At 36.7% G+C, this 18,115-nt stretch overlaps 1 protein-coding gene and 1 non-coding gene across 3 annotated transcripts in view; both read right to left on the bottom strand.

The window, feature by feature from the left end:
• Nucleotides 1-18,115, bottom strand: part of FGD6 (FYVE, RhoGEF and PH domain containing 6) — a 110,272-nt gene that overhangs the window by 46,806 nt on the left and 45,351 nt on the right. For both annotated transcript variants that reach the window (XM_041738378.1, XM_041738379.1), the window contains exons 4-5: nucleotides 11,618-11,685; nucleotides 11,507-11,537 (exon numbers count right to left, since the gene is read on the bottom strand). In XM_041738378.1, the coding sequence (XP_041594312.1) occupies nucleotides 11,507-11,537; nucleotides 11,618-11,685 (99 nt within the window). The remainder of the gene's footprint in view (nucleotides 1-11,506; nucleotides 11,538-11,617; nucleotides 11,686-18,115) is intronic.
• Nucleotides 8,223-8,407, bottom strand: LOC121481705. Its single transcript, XR_005985375.1, has one exon. It is a non-coding gene; the product is annotated as a U2 spliceosomal RNA (small nuclear RNA).

Below are 18,115 nucleotides of genomic sequence, written 5' to 3'. Positions count from 1 at the left end.
ACCCCTTCAACCACTTGCCTCCAATATACAGACATTAACCATACACATTCCTTATGCTTCTTGTGAAAGATAAAAACTTATGTGAAATTTAAAAGTACATGTGAAAGGATTCCTTTCCTAAAGGACAGTTATTTTAGACAATTCAAATCCTCTTGTGCTGAACATAAACTCTAATAAACTCTTCACCTTAGGCCTCAATACCTGGGACTAATTTTATTGGTATAATAGTCACATGGGCCCAAAGGAACCAAGCAAGTACTTAGACCAGTAACTAAAGAATTACTTTTACAGCTAATTACTGTTATATAAAATAGGAATTTATAACTTGCATAAACTCCAATCCAGAAAACCACACAAAACATCTCCAGAAACCAAATGGATATTGGCCAAATTCCACCTCCTAGCAGCTTGTTTCTATCAGCATTCACATTTACTAGAGAAAATAGAGCTACTCAATGCTTTTGAAAGTCATTAGATTTTTCCAACAGGCACAAGAACTGCAGAATATATTTACATGTCACAAATAATTTCCCCAACCCCAACAGTATTGAAAGCACAGTAAACATCCTCGATAGTGCTTTTTCTTTTTCTTTCTCCTTTTTTTTTTATTTACCGATTTAATGATTAATATAACTTAAATGCAAGAATTCCTTGTTCAGCAAAGCAATTATAACTGCCCTTTATTCTGGTAGAATAAATGATGAATATATTTGTCCCTTGGCAGCAAGTTGACTTTTATTTTCCAATTGGAAGATATTTCCTCAGTCACAGCAGTGACAGTAGCCATTAGCAGCTAAGTAGCTTAAGGACCCTATTTGACATAGCTTTTGCCAGACTCTTGCATTCCGTATGTCTGACACCGTTGCCAAAAGGAAAACTTGTTTATTTAAGAAACATTCAACAGAGTCCAGCCAAATTCACACTGGGCTGACCAGTGAGATGGTTGCCTCTAACTAGAGGCATCTGTCACATACCAGGCAAAGTGTCACTTTTTCCAGTACTACTGGATGATTGCAGGTAGCTCTGGATGAACTAGTGGCCTGTACTGTCCTTGTTAAAACTATGAGTAGCACAATAAAATATAATAGAAATTTAATAATTAAGAGAACAAAAGAACAATTACTAGAGATGATAGGAATTTAGAGTTTCTATCTAACTATTACAAATTATTCCTAGGACCCAGAAAGTTACATTTAAAAAAAAAAAAGATTTCATTTATTTATTTAGATAAAGAGAGCGTGCATGTGTGGGAGGTGGGGTAGGAACAGAGGGCAGGGACAGGAAAGGAAAAGAATCTCTAGCAGACTCTGTGCTGAGCCTTGAGCCTAAAGTGGGCTTGATCTCACAACCCCAGATCATGACCTGAGCTGAAACCAAGAGTTGGACACTTTACTGACTGAGCCATCCAGGCGCTCAGGAAGTTATCTATTCTAAGCAGGCACTACCAGAGCCATCAACTAGTCTTCATTGTACCTTTTTGAAAACAGAAATGGGTACCTTTATACTAGGCCAATGCAACCCACACCAAGAACCCCACTTGCTACTCTTGGCCTTCACAATTACACATGGCTCTGGCCAAAAGCTCATCCCCTGAAAGCAATGTGCTATGGCCCCAGTGCCAGATGTAACTAATGCACACAAGAACTACATGCAGAATCTTTAGCTTTTCAGCTCTTCATGAACCTCAACCATTTCTAGAACTGGTGCCACTAGAAGGAGGAAAACATTCTTTTTTTTTTTTTTTAAATAAAAAGGATGATTATAACATATGTCTGGTTATTTTTCTAAATGCTAACAGCCAGGATAATTTGGGAAAGTGTGATGACACTTAAGAGCCAGAGGCAAAACTATTCTGGGGCAGAAGAATTTAAATTCTCCAACACCTTCTTGACTAAATCAGTAAGGACTTAAGACCACACGACTGTCACTTCAAAAATTAGATCCAGAGTATACTTTTCCACACTGGAAAGGCTGGGTAATTAGAATGGAAGGGGTGTGGGAACTAGAGTGTGAAAATGTTAGGCAAGCAATAGAGTTTACTTATATCAACCACCTATAGTGCAGTCTATGCTTCCAACATAAAACCCACCAAAGATTCTTATGTAAAACTGAACCACCTACACTCAAGTTTCTGATCACAGCAACCAAATGCGTGGTTCAGCTCGGCACTTTTAGCAATAGAAATAGGCTCCTGAATTATAAAGCATATCATAATATTATTCTTAATAATTCCCAGAAAACCTACAAATGAGAACCAGATCAACTTTTCAAACATATTCAGTTCCTCAGATATTAACATACTAGCCTTACAAGCTCTGATCACTTGGGCAAGACCTAAGCAAAAATCAATGCAAATAAAGTCAAGTATGAACATCTAAAACAGTGAAGCACAAAACAGATGGTCTTACTTGTCGGGTCAGGCTTTACAGCTCTGATGCCAAAGAGAAGTAAGTGACTTAATTAAGCTGTGCGGACTAGGCTTCCTGACCTCAGGCCATTACTTAACCAGTATGATGACACAGTGGATTATAAAGACTAAATGGACATATGGGTGCACGGGGAACTCTGCAGGGCTCCTTGCCTTCATAAACGGCATTAAGAAACACTTCATGTTACACAAAAGCAAAGCAGCTGCAAAGGTCAAAGAGCTTTGATAAATATGCAGAAAGGGGTGTAAAACTATGAAGTAAATGTAGAGGGGAGAGAATGTCCCAACACTAACATTTTGATTTTGTTTTTAAATTAAAATATCTGATCAATGAAATGATGCCTCCCTCTATATATATTCAGACCTGGTGACATTGTGCATAATCATCAATGCATGCAAACTGTATAAAACATGACTAAAACCAATCTTTTATCTTCAGTCTCTAACTCCCTTAACAACATTAACAAGCAATCTACATAGTATTTCCTAAGTGACCAATATTTAGCTTCATTTTCCTCTTTAGAAGATGTAAAACTAGGGATCCCTGGGTGGCGCAGCGGTTTGGCGCCTGCCTTTGGCCCAGGGCGCAATCCTGGAGACCCGGGATCGAATCCCACGTCGGGCTCCCGGTGCATGGAGCCTGCTTCTCCCTCTGCCTGTGTCTCTGCCTCTCTCTCTATCTCTCTGTGACTATCATAAATAAATAAAAATTAAAAAAAAATTAGAAGATGTAAAACTAGAATTTCTCTGTTTTTTTTTTTTTTTTGGCCAACTGAACAAACTAATATACCCAAAGATATACTACTATCCCCCATATAGCATACCAGAGATTTCCAGTAATAATTTATTTTCCAGTAATAAATTTTAATCAATTTCTGAACAATCATTAAGTGCAACATCTCAGATAGACTAGAGTTAAGTCTGGCTTTGCCATTTAGTTAGTAGTGGGTAACTTCTGGCAATTAGTGTTCTTCATTGAAGATACAGAAATAACACGTATTTGATAGGGTTGTTATGAGGATTAAAATAGGCAATTTCTATAACATGTTTAGCATGTTTCATGGCACACAGTGGAAGGCCATCTATTTAAGTAAAGAAGATTTGGTTAATTTAAGTGATCACACGAATATCATTAAAGATCCACAAGTCCCTTAAAATTTGGAAAGAGAACTCTGAAGTAGAGGCATATTACAAGAAGGAAATACCAAACCAAAGTAGGGAAAACAAACACCTCAGCAGTGAGAGAAGGGAGCTCTTAACAATGAACTTCATTCAGTGAAGGACAGTCACATGAAGGAAGCTGCTCAAAAAGTAAAGGTTTGGCAGCCTTGTGAAGATACACTAAAAGAACATTCTTTACAACTAAAGAAATAAATCATAATGAATGGTTAACAAGACTCAAAAGACAGGGTGCATTTAGCAGAAAAGGATGAAGTTATTTTAAGATGGGAAAAACTGAAGAGTTCTAGGAGAAAGTCTTCTATGCTTTTCATAGTGCATTAAAAAATAATAAAAGATATGTCTAGTTACCAACAGACACATAGATGTCTCAGTAACATTGCTTCTAACTCTATGGATTTCACTGAGAGTCTTTCAAATTTTTAAGGTAAGTGTGTCTCAACCTAAAGAAACGATGGAGCAAACATGCTTCATTACTAGAATTTTTAAGGTAAGTGTGTCTCAACCTAAAGAAACGATGGAGCAAACATGCTTCATTACTAGGATCACTTTACTGCTTAATCAGTCCATTTTTGTCAAAAAAGACCTCAGTCTCTGATCATTCTCTTGCAAAAAAATTAAGTCATGCTATTTGGACATTCGTAAAATAAGTTTATAAAGCTTTGTGTTAAACTAGTCTCCCATCAAAGAGAAAATAAGACAACAAAAACAACAACAAAAGTATGTCACTTGTACTTAATTAATTATATTAAGGTATCTAAGGCGTTTTACCTTTAAAATATGCATTTATATGTAATACAATAGCAAGCTCTGGATTGGACAACCCTGCTACATTAGGGAAAAACAAATATAAATAACTAAAATTTTACCAAGTATTATTTTATTCATTAGTTGTCTATCATTCATTCAACACATATGAATTTACTGGGATAAGAATCAATGAAATGTAAAAATCCCTGTCTTCATGGAACTTAACTCCTAGCAGAGGAAGAACCTTAGTAGTGTCTATTTCAGAAACAAGCTATTTTGACTGATTTGATTAAAAGCTTATTTGAAAACATCATAATTAAGTAGTATGCATTTTAATTTATATAAATAAGGTCTGAATAAAAAAGCAGTTTATCTTGAAGGCCCTCTACTTAACCTGCAGCTAAAACTACTTAAGTGCTTAACATTTATTTTGCATGATCTCATTTAATTATCACACCCACTTTATTATTTTTTTTAAAGATTTTATTTTTTTAAGGTAACCTCTACACCCAATGGGGGTACTTGAACTCACAACCTGAGATCATAAGTCATACTCTACTGACTGAGCCAGCCAGGTGCCCCATCATCACATTAACTTAATGCAATTATTTTTATTATTCCCATTTTCCAGAAGAAACCAAGGAAGGCTTGACTAATTTGTCCAAGAGTACATAGTGGTAGAGGCAGAATTCTTAACCACTGATCAATTAGTCACACTCATTCATTCAACAAATGTTTACTGAAAGCCTTCTAAAGAACATGAATGACGGTAGGTGCTGAAGATATGATCCCTGCCCTCACCTAGCTTACATTTTAGTAGAGTAGACCATAATAAACTAGTAAACCAATATGCAATTATATTAAATGCCAAGAAGAATACAAAAGGGAAAGTGAAAGAGAAAAGGATAGTCAAGGAAGGCCTCTCTGAGGAGGTGGCATTAAGCCCAAATTGGAAGGATAAAGAAAAAACTAGCTAGGAATGAAATGAAGAACAAAGATTCTAGGAAACTAAATTAGCAAAAGCTGTGAGCCAGAATAATATTAGCAACCAAACTCAGAGCCAGAAGGAGGCCTGTATGGCCAGTACATGGTCAGTGAATAAGAGAAAACCTCTCTTTCCCCTGCATCTCATCTTAGTGAGAGACCAAATTACATAGCACTTTCTAGCCAGGGAGAACCATAATTTAATGACTCAACAAGAGAAAAGGGACTGTGATAATAATCATGCCAAGACAATAACCAAGACTATCAAAAGCAGACTGGGACATACAGTCATTCTATTTACTAGCCTTGGTGAGTAATGTGGACTTTATTTATTAATTTTAAAGATTTTATTTATTTATTCATGAGAGACACAGAGATGTAGGAAGAGGGAGAAGCAGGCTCCCGACAGGGAGCCTGATGCGAGACTCAATCCCAGGACCTTGGGATCATGCCCTGAGTTGAAGGCAGACACTCAACCACTGAACTACCCAGGCATAACTATCTGTCTATTTAGATTTTTATTTATTTGACAGAGAGAGAATACAAGCAGGGGGAGCAGGAGAGGGAGAAGAAGACTCCCTGCTAAGCAGGCCCGACTCAGCACACAGCCTGATCCCAGGACCCTGGGATCATGACCTGAGCCATGGGAAAGATGCTTAATCAAGTGAGCCCTCCAAGTGCCCCATGTGGACTTTATTCTTAATGGAATGAAAGTCATTTAAAGGGTTTTAAGCAGGGGAGTGACATGCTCTAATACATATTTTAAGAAAATCACTCTTAAAATTTATTTTTAAAAAATCGTATAAGAAACAGATTGGAAGAAGGGTGAGAATGGAAACAGGAGGCTGGAATGGTTGTCTATATAAGAGATACGTTGAACTAGGTTGGTGGCAGTAAAGTGGAAACAGAATCAGGAGGTTTGCTGATAGGTTGGCTGGAGAAGTGAGTGAGAGGGAGAAATAAAGAACAAATCCTAGTTTTCTGACTTTGGCAGCCACAGGGATGGCACTACCATTTGAAAAAACAAACACTAGTATTGGATATTGACTTAGAGGCATTGTGTATCCCTGAACCTTTTTTTAAAAATCTAGTTCAGGGGTGCCTGGCTGGCTCAGTCAGTGGAACATGTGACTCTTGATCTTAGGGTTGAAACTTCGAGCCCCAAGTTGGGAATAGAAATTACTTAAAAATAAGATCTTATTAAAAAAAAAAAAAAAAAAAAAGAAAGAAAAGAAAAAAAACAACCTAGTTCCAAGTCCAGAAGCTCATGGCAAATACTGCAGAGCATGTTATCACAAAAAACCTTAATTGTAAAGTCTTGGACACTGCTGCTATAGGCCCAATTTTCCCTCACAAACATCAGGCAGATGAATCAAAGGCCTCAACTGCATATATTGGCTCATAGAATCTTGAGTAGATTTTAAACTGCATGCCTCCATCCATGCCTATTTTCTTCCAATGTCATAACAGCTTAAATGATGAAATTCTTTAGTTTAGGTTTTTAGTTTTTCTTCTATGAGCTATGTCACCTAGTTCAGCAAATTCTAAACAAAGAAATGTCTATGAGCTACAGTGATATATTAAAGTAATATATAATGTGTTAGTGAACTATAGTGACATATTTAAATTTTTAAAATATTGGATAGTGCAAATACTGAGCATTTCTATCATCACAGAAAGATCTATTAATGCTATTCTAGAATCTCTAATATAGTAAACTATTCACAGGAAATCATGTATAACAGAAACAATAGTTTCTCCCAAGCCACTTGGATACCTAGTTGATATCCAAAAAAATATCCACTGGATTATCTAAAGCCTGTTATTGAGATATTTTAGAGTAGTCATATTCTAGGATATAATACAGACATTAGCTCATTTATATGAAGTCAGATAGCAGTAGTGCTCAGGATTACTACCATCCATGGGCACTACCTTTGTGAACTACTTTTAATAGAAGAGTAAATATGAACTTTAACAGTGTGGTGGGGGTGGTGAAATGAAATAAGAGATTCTTTTGACTTCATCCATATTATGCTGGTAACAAGTCTCTTCTAGTAATGGCTCTCCCCTGGCTAATGTTCTGTTGTTAAAGTTCCTGTTAGAGCTGGGCTCTGCTGAGTTAACATTTGCACATACCAGACAGGATGCTAACATGAGGTTGGCAGATGATCTACTCTCACTCCTAGATTAAAGTCTTAAGAGGTTTTGAAAATGTACCAGTCAAGATGGGTTTTGAATGATTCACAGTTCAACACCATCTAGGAAGAGGCCAAGGCCATCCAAGAGAGCTATCAGATCTGAAATGACATGGGAAGTACTTGGGTCTGACTCTCCCAAGTGTTTATGATTTCTTCTAAAAATACAGAGGTAAGAATAAGATACATGGTTTTAAGTAATCAATAAATAAACTAATGAAGCTTTTTTTTTTTTTTTTATGTCTCTGCCTCTCTCTCTCTCTCTGTGACTATCGTAAAATAAAAATGAATAAATAAACAAATAAATAAAATAAAATAAAAATTAAAAAAAAAGAAAAGAAAGGAAAGGAAGCGAAATTGTGTTCATGGATAGGAAGAGTCAGTACATCCATTCCTTCCGACCGGATCTGTAGAGGCAGTAGGGCCGGTTGCATTAGAGTTCCCAAAAGCCCGGGAACGCTCAGCGGAAACACACAGAAGGCAGAGAGACAAGGCAGAGAGACGAGACCTCTAGCGTCAGAGCGCCCCAAGGAAGCCGAAAAAGAGACCGCCCGGCACAAACGCAGGCTCCAGCTTGGCTTGAGACACAGGCCCCACAGCAAGAAAGAAGCAGGCTGCAAACCCAGCGATAGCCGCATTCCCCGCAAGGCAAAAACTTCTCTTCGACAAGGTTATTTCCCCCGAGGGGGTGCACCGTTCCTGGAGGTACTGCAATACCAGGTCGATGCGCGGAGTGGACGGAGCAAGCTCCTATTCCATCTCCCTGCTCCAAAAATCCATTTAATATATTGTCCTCGGATAGAGGACGTATCAGATATTAAACTGATAAGAACATGGATACATGTATCCATGGATACATGGATAAGAACATAAGATACATGGTTTTAAGTAATCAATAAATAAACTAATGAAGCTTTTTTTTTTTTTTAAAGAGAGGGAACATGCATGAGTACGCAGGTGAACAGGGAGTGGGGGAAGCTGGGGGAGTAGAGGGAGAGAGAGAATCTTAGGCAGGATCTATGCCTAGCACAGGGCCTGAGTCTCCATCTCACAACCCTGAGATTATGATCTGAGCCGAAATCAAGAGTCAGATGCTTAACCCACTGAGCTACTCAGGTGCCCCATTAAAGTAATGAAGCTCTGAATGGCTTCTCTACGTATCAGAATCAGAACTTCTCCATTAAAATTTTAGTACAGGGGAAAAAGGGGATAGAATTATCAAAAGGCTAGTGTTTGATAACAGTGAATTCTTCCCATTAATTGATGTTCTACAAGGGAAGATGAAGAGGGTAATGAAAGGCAATTTGAGTACCTACTGTATACTGTGCACAATACTAGGCTGTTTCACATACTTTATTCCACTAATTCCTCACATCCAGAGAGATCAGTATTTGTATCCCCATCTTACAGATGAGGAAAGCTAGACCAAAGGGTTAGACTAATTTCACATAGCTACTGAGAAACAGAATTGGGTCCCTGCATGGCTCAGTTAAGCCTCTGATTCTTGGTTTTGGCTCAGGTCATGATCTCATGGGTCAGGAGACTGAGCCCTGCATCTGGCTTCCCCACTCAATGGGGAGTTTACTTGGGGATTCTTTCCCTCTGCCTCTCCCCCCATGCATGCTTGTGCTCGCTCTCTCTCTAAAAAATAAATATATAAATCTTAAAACAACAACAACATCAGAATCTACTCAGGCAGAAAAGGCACTGATAAAATGTCCACAATAGCCAAACTGTGGAAGGAGCCTCCGTGTCCATCGAAAGATGAATGGATAAAGAAGATGTGGTTTATGTATACAATGGAATATTACTCAGCCATTAGAAACGACAAATACCCACCATTTGCTTCAACGTGGATGGAACTGGAGGGTATTATGCTAAGTGAAGTAAGTCAATCGGAGAAGGACAGTGTATGTTCTCATTCATTTGGGGAATATAAATAATAGTGAAAGGGAATATAAAGGAAGGGAAAAGAAATGTGTGGGAAATATCAGGAAGGGAGACAGAACATAAAGACTCCTAACTCTGGGAAACGAACTAGGGGTGGTGGAAGGGGAGAAGGGCGGGGGGTGGGGGGGAATGGGTGACGGGCACTGAGGTGGACACTTGACGGGATGAGCACTGGGTGTTTTTCTGTATGTTGGTAAATTGAACGCCAATAAAAATTAATTTATAAATAAAAAAGAAAAAAAAAGAAAAGGCACTGATATTTTTGCCAACATTCTCAAAGTGTGGTCCTTAAATTGTTATTGGTCCACAAAGATATTAATTAGAAGGGTGAATAAAGGATTGGAAACGTTTATGTCAATTTGACATGGTCATGACATTTCTATTGTATTTTACAAACATTCTGGTCCAACATGGATTTTGGAAATTTTAAAATCCAGTCTCTCATCATATTATAAGAAGCACTACACTCACCTATTGGCACTATGAGGGCTAGGACTCTGTTGTTCATCTTGTTCATCTTGGAATGAATATTCAACATGTGTACCATGCAAGATTTGCTGAAATACTGCACTGAAGTTCTAACCAAGCTTTTCTGACTCCATAGCATTATTTGCCTCCATGAGCTTATCAATCAAATGCTTAAAATATCCTTAAAGAGGTCCAATTTCTATTTAAACATGTCTACGAGAAAATGTACAATTTGTCCTACATATATGTTGAGCTTTAAAGAAAAAGGAAGTTTTGCTTTTTCCTTTTCCAATACAATTGTTTAAAACAATAGAGAGGTCCGTTAAAAAATGGAATTTATTCAGTTCAAAATGGAGTTTATTTTGAAAAGTTATTTATTCATCATGCTGTTATGTATTTGAAATGACAATATACTTCAAACTCAACAAATAAGTTTGGGTGACCAAATATTATGCTATAATTTTTAAAAATGAATTATAAAGAGAACTAAGCAACATGGTCAAGAGTTATGTAAGAAACTATTCACAGGATAGTAATTTCTCAGAACAATAATGTTAAGAATTGTTTTAGAAAAGTTTCCAAAACTAGAGGTTTTTCACACAGGAATTAGAGCTCCTGGTTTCTCTTGTACTAAGTACAGAACACAGGGAATCATTTAGTGAATATGAACCACCCTTAAGTGTACCCCACTTTTTATATTCACATGTATCTTTCAAAAGGAAAACTGAAAATAATGATACTCTTAGACATATTAATGGGTGTGAACCTACCAAGTCTCAGTAATTAAGTTTAAGATGTTAGTAATTATACCATCTAAGTAAATTTCCACTTCAATTTCTTTCTTCATTGTTTCCTCTAACTTACCCTTCTTTTGTTAAGTCTTAATAACTTGCCAAAATATAACTGGAATAAAGTGCTTTAACTTCCAATTCATAATGAAACTTGTAAAAACTTGCAGGTATAAAAAAGTGCATGAGAAAAATGAATATGCTGTCAGACATATCATAATTGTTTCCCAACAGGTTCATTCAAGTTGACAATTATAAAAATTGGATAGAGAACTTTAAAAAGTTAGTCATAAAAATGTCTATTTTAAGTGTCTATTTCTGGGAGCTGATTCAGATAGAAGGAGAATAATTTTGAATACCAATCATGACATTCTTTTTATATTGTTTTTATACTGTCTAAAATTCTACTGATAGACATCTTCTATAACTACCCAACAAGAAATAGTATCACTTTAAAATGAACACAGAAAATTTGAAGACTTTGGAGACATGGATATAAAGGCCCTATTTTTCGGGAATCATCTGGTAATACTACACAGACATTAGATACATACATTTTAGAAAATATAGTTATTCACACATATATGAATTTAAAGATGTAACCATAATTTTCTAACATATATACATATACATATATATACATATATATATACACACACACACGTTAAGTATATTTAAATTATGCTGAAAATTTTTTGACATAGGGAAAGATGCAAAGGAGGACAGACTCAGATTTTAAGAAAATATTTGCAGATACTTACAATGTGCAAAAGTTTTAACACATCCACAAATCTGTAAAAGAAAAAAATAAATGTTTTAAATGAGCCAATGGTGAAATAAATGGTCTTCTGAATTATAAACTGAATACCTACACTTTCTCTGAGCTCATGATCTCCTTGGCAATATGATGGACTTTACTTTTCATTCCAGTATCTTCATCCTGTGGATAAGAGTGCATAAAGAAAGCATTAACTCATAAAAGGATAATGAAGATCAGCTTTGATGTAAATTCGAACTCTGATACTTCTAGGTTTCTGATTTCATACTATATAACATCTCCAATGGCAAACATGAAGAATTAGATACAGTTATGAAGCATAATACAGGAGGAGCTGAGAGCAATAGGTGATTCTCACCACTATCAGCACTGGACTGATGGATTGTCTTGAGGAGCCTGAGCCTTGGTGGAGCACAACTGTCAATGGTTCAAAACTAAAAAGTCATATTCTACAGGAGAAATGACTCCTACAGGTATCACATAAACATGAGTTCTTCCCATTATCTAACCTAGGAATTCTTCCACTACCCTAAATTTCTCTTAACTGCTGGTAATCATGGCATCTCCTCACAAAGATTCACTGCTAGATATATACCCATATATATCTCCCCTCTGCTTCCTTTAAGATTTAACAAATCCCAAACATTCTGCAATACTGGTTTAAAACATATTATGAAACAAAATGTTATATATAACATTCAAGTTTCCCTCCTCCTCCAAGAATAAATACTAATCTTGCAGTGTGTATTTATTCCTTCCATGTTTTCATATTTAAGTTCTTATGTACTTAAGAACTTAAATACGATATAAAAAAATCCTAACTCTTCTATCAGAATATAAATATTATTATGCAAAAAATATTCAAGGTAGGCTATGAAACAACTATTTACAAAAAGTCTTTAAAGAGTTATTCATTCAGAATGCATTAATACTGCAGTCTAGTTAGCCTTAGATATTTTGCCTTGCTATTTGATCTTAGCCCCCAAATTCTTTTTTTTAAAGATTTTATTTATTTATTTGAGAGACAGAGAGAGAGAGAGAGAGCACGCGCACACATGTGTACATGAGAGCATGACCAGTGGGGAGGAGCAGAGGGAGAAGCAGACTTCCTGCTGAGCAGGGAACCAGATGTGGGGCTCCATCCCAGAATCCTGGGATCATGACCTGAGCTGAAGGCAGATACTTAACTGAGTCACCCAGATGTCCCTCAGATTGAGCCACCCATGTGCCTCTCAAACTCTATCTTTTAAGGAACAGTTAGATAGATGAATTTGACTTCCATCCACATTATTATTCCTCTTTTCTAAAACAGGTTGTTGGATGATCATGACCAACAGACTGAATAAGTTTTGCTCAACTGAGCAAGATGCAGCATAAGATACTCAGCTCCACTGACCAGCTACATTCCTCAGGAAGCAGTCTTAAGCACAGCCTTATCTTGCAGACCATGTATCAGTCATGTGCTAATAACCATGACTGTACACAACACTCATACACAGACACACACACACAGGGATAATTGTTACTTTGAAAAATTTAGCAAGTCACTGCTTTCCTATTATAATGAGTTTCTTTATATCATCTGTAGCTAGAAAGTTTAATATTTGTAAAATACAGTATATCTTTTTTAAATTGAGAGCCAGAAGAAATACATTAAAAATGAAAAATGAGGATGCCTGGTTGGCTCAGTTGGCAGAGCATGAGACTCATGATTTCAGGGTTGTGGGTTTGCACCCATATTGGATGCCGAGATTACTCAAAAAAAAATTAAATAAATCTATTTTTTTAAAAAAGACCTGAAAGAAATAAAGCCATAACTCAGCACTCTTATTTTCAAATGATGTGAGGTCCCTTAAAGGTCAAGAGATGCTAGCAATAGCTTTAAAGAAACTGAGGTATACTATAGACAGTGAAGCATTTGACTAGCAGAGCCACCTAAAATGTATGCCACTTTTATACCATCTCTTCAAGTAGGTGTACTTTATTTTCAGTATTTCCCCTTTATTTATGCTCCTCTTTCTAAGATTTGTTTATTCTTTGAGAGAGTGAGTGCAAAGGAGCAAGTGTGGTGGGGGTTAGGGGATAAAGGGAGCACAGAGAGAGAGAGAATCTCAAGCTGACTTCCTGGGGAGCACAGAGCTGGATGAGGGGTTCAGTTCTGGCACCCTGAGATCATGACCTGAGCCAAAATCAAGAGTCAGATGCTTAGCTGACTCAGCCACCCAGGCGCTCTTCCTTTTCTCTTTTTATAACTTTGCCTTTGTTAAGTTTCTACTCCAAACAATTTTTTTCCTCTTCAGGATCTTGCTCTGCCAGGTCTAATTTAGAGAGAACTGTGTGATGACTCCATAATAAATGTTATCCCCAGGCAGATATCATGCTTCTGTTCCAGCAGAGGACAAAAAATACTTTAACTTAGAAAAACAATTACAGTGTGCCTGACATTCCTTATCTGTAAAATGAAAGTGCTGAATTTGCAACTTTACAATCTTAAGATTTAAACATTAAACATCTCAGGTGTGGCATGGCAAGTCCCTGAGACATAAAGTGGCATCGATTCAGAGTCACTGGAGCTGGTGAGTATGAAGGATGTGTTTCCCTTCTAGAAGCTGAGATTGTAAACTATGGGGGGGGGGTGTTTCTAAATGGTGAGTATTGGCATAAAGACAGACATGTAGGTCAAAGGGAAAAAATTGAGAGAAGCAAGCCCTTACTTTGTCAATGGATTCTTAACAAAGTTGTTAAGACACTTCAATAGAAGAAAGAATTGTCTGGTTGGTTTTTGTTCAATAAATGGTTCAAAATTGCTGGACCAATTAGATATCCATAAGTGAAAAGATGAATTTATAAGCTGACACCACATAACAAAAATGAATTAAAAATGTACCCTAGACTTTAAGAGCTAAAACTATAAAACTTCTAGAAGAAAACCTTTGTGACCCCCTGTATAGGATAACAGTTTTTAGATATGACATCAAAGGCATGATCCATAAAAGAAGAAAATATCGATAAACTAAACTTCATAAATTTAAAACTTATGCTTAAAAAGACATGATAAAGAAAATAAAAGTCCCAGGTGGTAAAAAAAAAAAAAAAAATTATAAACATGGTTCTGTGTCCAGTATATGTAAGTTTGTGAACTGACATTTCATTAAATATTTAAGAATAGCCAATAACTTTATGAAAAGATGCTCAATATAATCAGTCACCAGGGAAATGCACATTAAAACCACAGTGGGATTCCAATTCATATCCATAGAATGGTAATAAAAAAAAATCAGAAAATAGTGGGGCACCTGGCTGACTCAGAAGAGCATGCAACTTTTGATGTTGGGGTTGTGAGTTTGAAATTACTAAATTACTAAAGTACTAGATTATTTTAAAAAATAAATAAGCTAAAAAAAATCAGAAAGTAGCAGGTGTTGGTGAGGATGTGGAGGAAACTTTATTGCTGCTGGAAATGGGAGCCTTTATTCATATATTGTGATTGGAGGTTTTAGCCATCTTCTAATATCCTCAAAGACAGAATTTGTATTTCTTATCCTCCTTGTTATTCTGAGATCATTCCAAGAGGAAGGAGAGACTACCATCCTTACACTACCATTTAAAAATCTATAGTAACTGACCATCCATCATTTGATAGCAAGGTTAGTAGGAGAAAACAGCTCTACCCTCAGCCGATTCATTGCTCTACAGCTAAATTTGAAAACACTCCTTATCATTAGAACCCCAGGCCGCTCTTAAATTTCAGGTTCCCATTGAACTGTTGGAAATTCTGATCTGTAGGTCTGAGATGGGGCAGGAAATTGGTTGTTAGAAGAGGAAATTAAGGATAAATTTTTGAAGAGCCCCAGCCTTCAAGAAGTGAATAAAGAGAACAGACCAAATACACAAATAACTATGAAATGTGCTGACCTCTTGAAGGAGGAAAAGATTTTAACAGGCAGCAGTGTGTAATTCAGGAAAAGATTCACAAAGAATAAAGCATCTGATGACCTTTGGTCATTCCTTAAGTCATCAAGTATCTGCATACTAGATACTACAGATAGCCACTCATCAAAGCCAGAAATCTGGACTCCTTTCTTCTCCACCTTCTTTGATCACAACTGAGTCCTGTCTATTAATCCTTACGAATATTTCCTTAAAGTTTCATTGATTCATACCTCTCTCCTTTAATATTGCCTCCTTATTTCCTGTTTACCCTACTGCAGGAACCTAAGTAGTTTCCTTGGCTCTAGATTTTGTTTTTTTTTAACTCCACTGCAACCCAGTCTCTATACTGTCACAGAGTAACAGTCCTAAACTGTAAAGATAATCACTTTAATTCCCAGGTTGAAACACATTAGCAACTCCCTATCACCTATGGGCAACAAAGACTCAAGTTTCCTTTGCCATGTATCTGAGATACTTCTCAGGGTATCTAGTTATCTTCTGCTCCCAGACACAATATACTCTCTACTCCAGCCATAATGGCACCACCTTGCCAACTCCAAGTGTGCTCTGCCCTTGCATGTCTGTCCCTATATGCTTTTCTGCTTTGACTTCCCTCCTCACTTCTCCCCTCCCCAAAAGTTTCTGCCTGTCAAATTCCAACTTATTCTTTAAGAGGGTGCTCAAGGGTTTTTTCCTTTATGAAGGTTGCCTTCATATTCTCTCCCCACCACTGCCACAGGACAAGTTATTCTTATTCATGTATGTACAGAACTTAATCCAGTGGATTGTTTATTTACTGACATGTTTAATTCCCCCTACTTTAGGACCTTGTATCCTTCTGCACATAGCACAATACCTGGTCCACTGTGCAACTGATATGCATGAATGAGCAAACGTATACAAGGGTGGCTGTCATCTCAGAATCTAAGGACAGAGCACAGTGCTTTTGAATATGTATTGAGTTAGAACTGGAGGGTATTCTGCTGAGTGAAGTAAGTCAATCAGAGAAGGACAAACATATGGTTTCAATCATTCGGGGAATATAAAAACTAGTGAAAGGAATTAAAGGGGAAAGGAGAGAAAACGAGTGGGAAAAATCAGAGAGGGTGACAGAACATGAGAGACTCCTAACTCTGGGAAATGCACAGGGGTAGTGGAAAGGGAGGTGGGTGGGAGGATGGAGTGACAGGCACTGAGGGGGGCACTCGACAGGATGACCACTGAGTGTTACACCATATGTTGGCAAATAGAACTCCAATAAAAAATATACAAAAAAAAAAAAAATTAAAGAGATTTATTAGAAATATTTTAAAAAATAATATGTATTGAGTAACATGAAAATATAATCTGAAACAAATTATTAGGTCATTATAGATATTTCATCATGTAAAAAAAGGGTAAGGGGTTGGCCTAGATGATTAAGGCTTTTTAAAATTCTAAAATTCTAGGCATCTATGTATTCTTTAGTCTACTTTTTAAACTAGGAAAACTCTAGAGCTAAAGAGGGATAGTAACTATTAGAAAATGATCCAATGGATTACAACCATTTTCAAAGTAGAAAGTCAAAGATAACTAAAAAACAGAACAAAGTAAAAAGTTCTGTATTATCTTCAATTTGTAAGAAGAATGACTTATTCTGACCCAAGTCAAACAATGATGGAAAAATACATCCCACTGTAAAACCTCGAGAGGCCCTATTTGGCATCTAAACTTCCCAGTTAATGACAGTCCTCACTTGAATTACTTCGCATTTCAAAGCAGATTGCCTGTTAAATAACTGCATCTCCCAGAAGTACCCTGCTGTGGAAGCTGAAACATTAGCCACAATGAAATTACTTTGTGAAGATCATAAGTCAAACAAATTCCAAAACAGAACCTTTGATGTGAAACCCAGTTTTATGTTCTGATCTCTTGATAATAGCTCAGCTTTGTAAATTCTTAACGGTGTTCTCCTCTATTCACATTTGTTCACTACAAGTAAAATCCAGTGAAATTTATCCATTATTTTTTAATATAGAATTCTTTTTTTTTTTTTAAGATTTTATTTATTCATGAGAGACACAGAGAGAGGCAGAGACACTGGCAGAGGGAGAAGCAGGCTCCCTGTTGGGAGACCAATGTGGAACTCGATCCCGGGACACTCCCCCCAACCCCCATCATGACCTGAGCCAAAGGCAGATACTGAGCCACCCAGATGGCGCTAAATAGAATTCTTAAAAGGCCTCTGCTATGCTACTCAAGGGCTCTACTAAAAAAGCAAAAAAACTGAACAACCAGATCTGCCTTCCTCAGGCATCTTTATCATTAAATTATCCCCCAAATGAGGTAACACCATGATTAACCTAGAAAGGACAAAGTTTTCTTGGGTTTTCATCCCTTTCTTCATGGGGTATATATCATATTAGCTATTTTACAAAGAAAATTTGGAAAAGAGGGAGGTATAGAAGTCAATATACAGGAAAGTTGAACAGTGGTGAATATTCTAACTACAATGAAGGGGAATGAACAGATCTCATTTTCAAATAACCATTTATTAAGCACTGAAAGTAAAGACCCCAAAACATAAAACTAAAAACTTAGAACAGGAAAAAAATAGAGATTACCATGGCTATCTCTACTAATAACTTGGGATAAGCCACAGAAACTGAATGATGTCGAT

Source organism: Vulpes lagopus, chromosome 23 (genome assembly GCF_018345385.1).
Source record: "Vulpes lagopus strain Blue_001 chromosome 23, ASM1834538v1, whole genome shotgun sequence".
Lineage (NCBI taxonomy): Eukaryota > Metazoa > Chordata > Mammalia > Carnivora > Canidae > Vulpes > Vulpes lagopus.
This window is presented reverse-complemented; position numbering and strand designations above follow the sequence as displayed.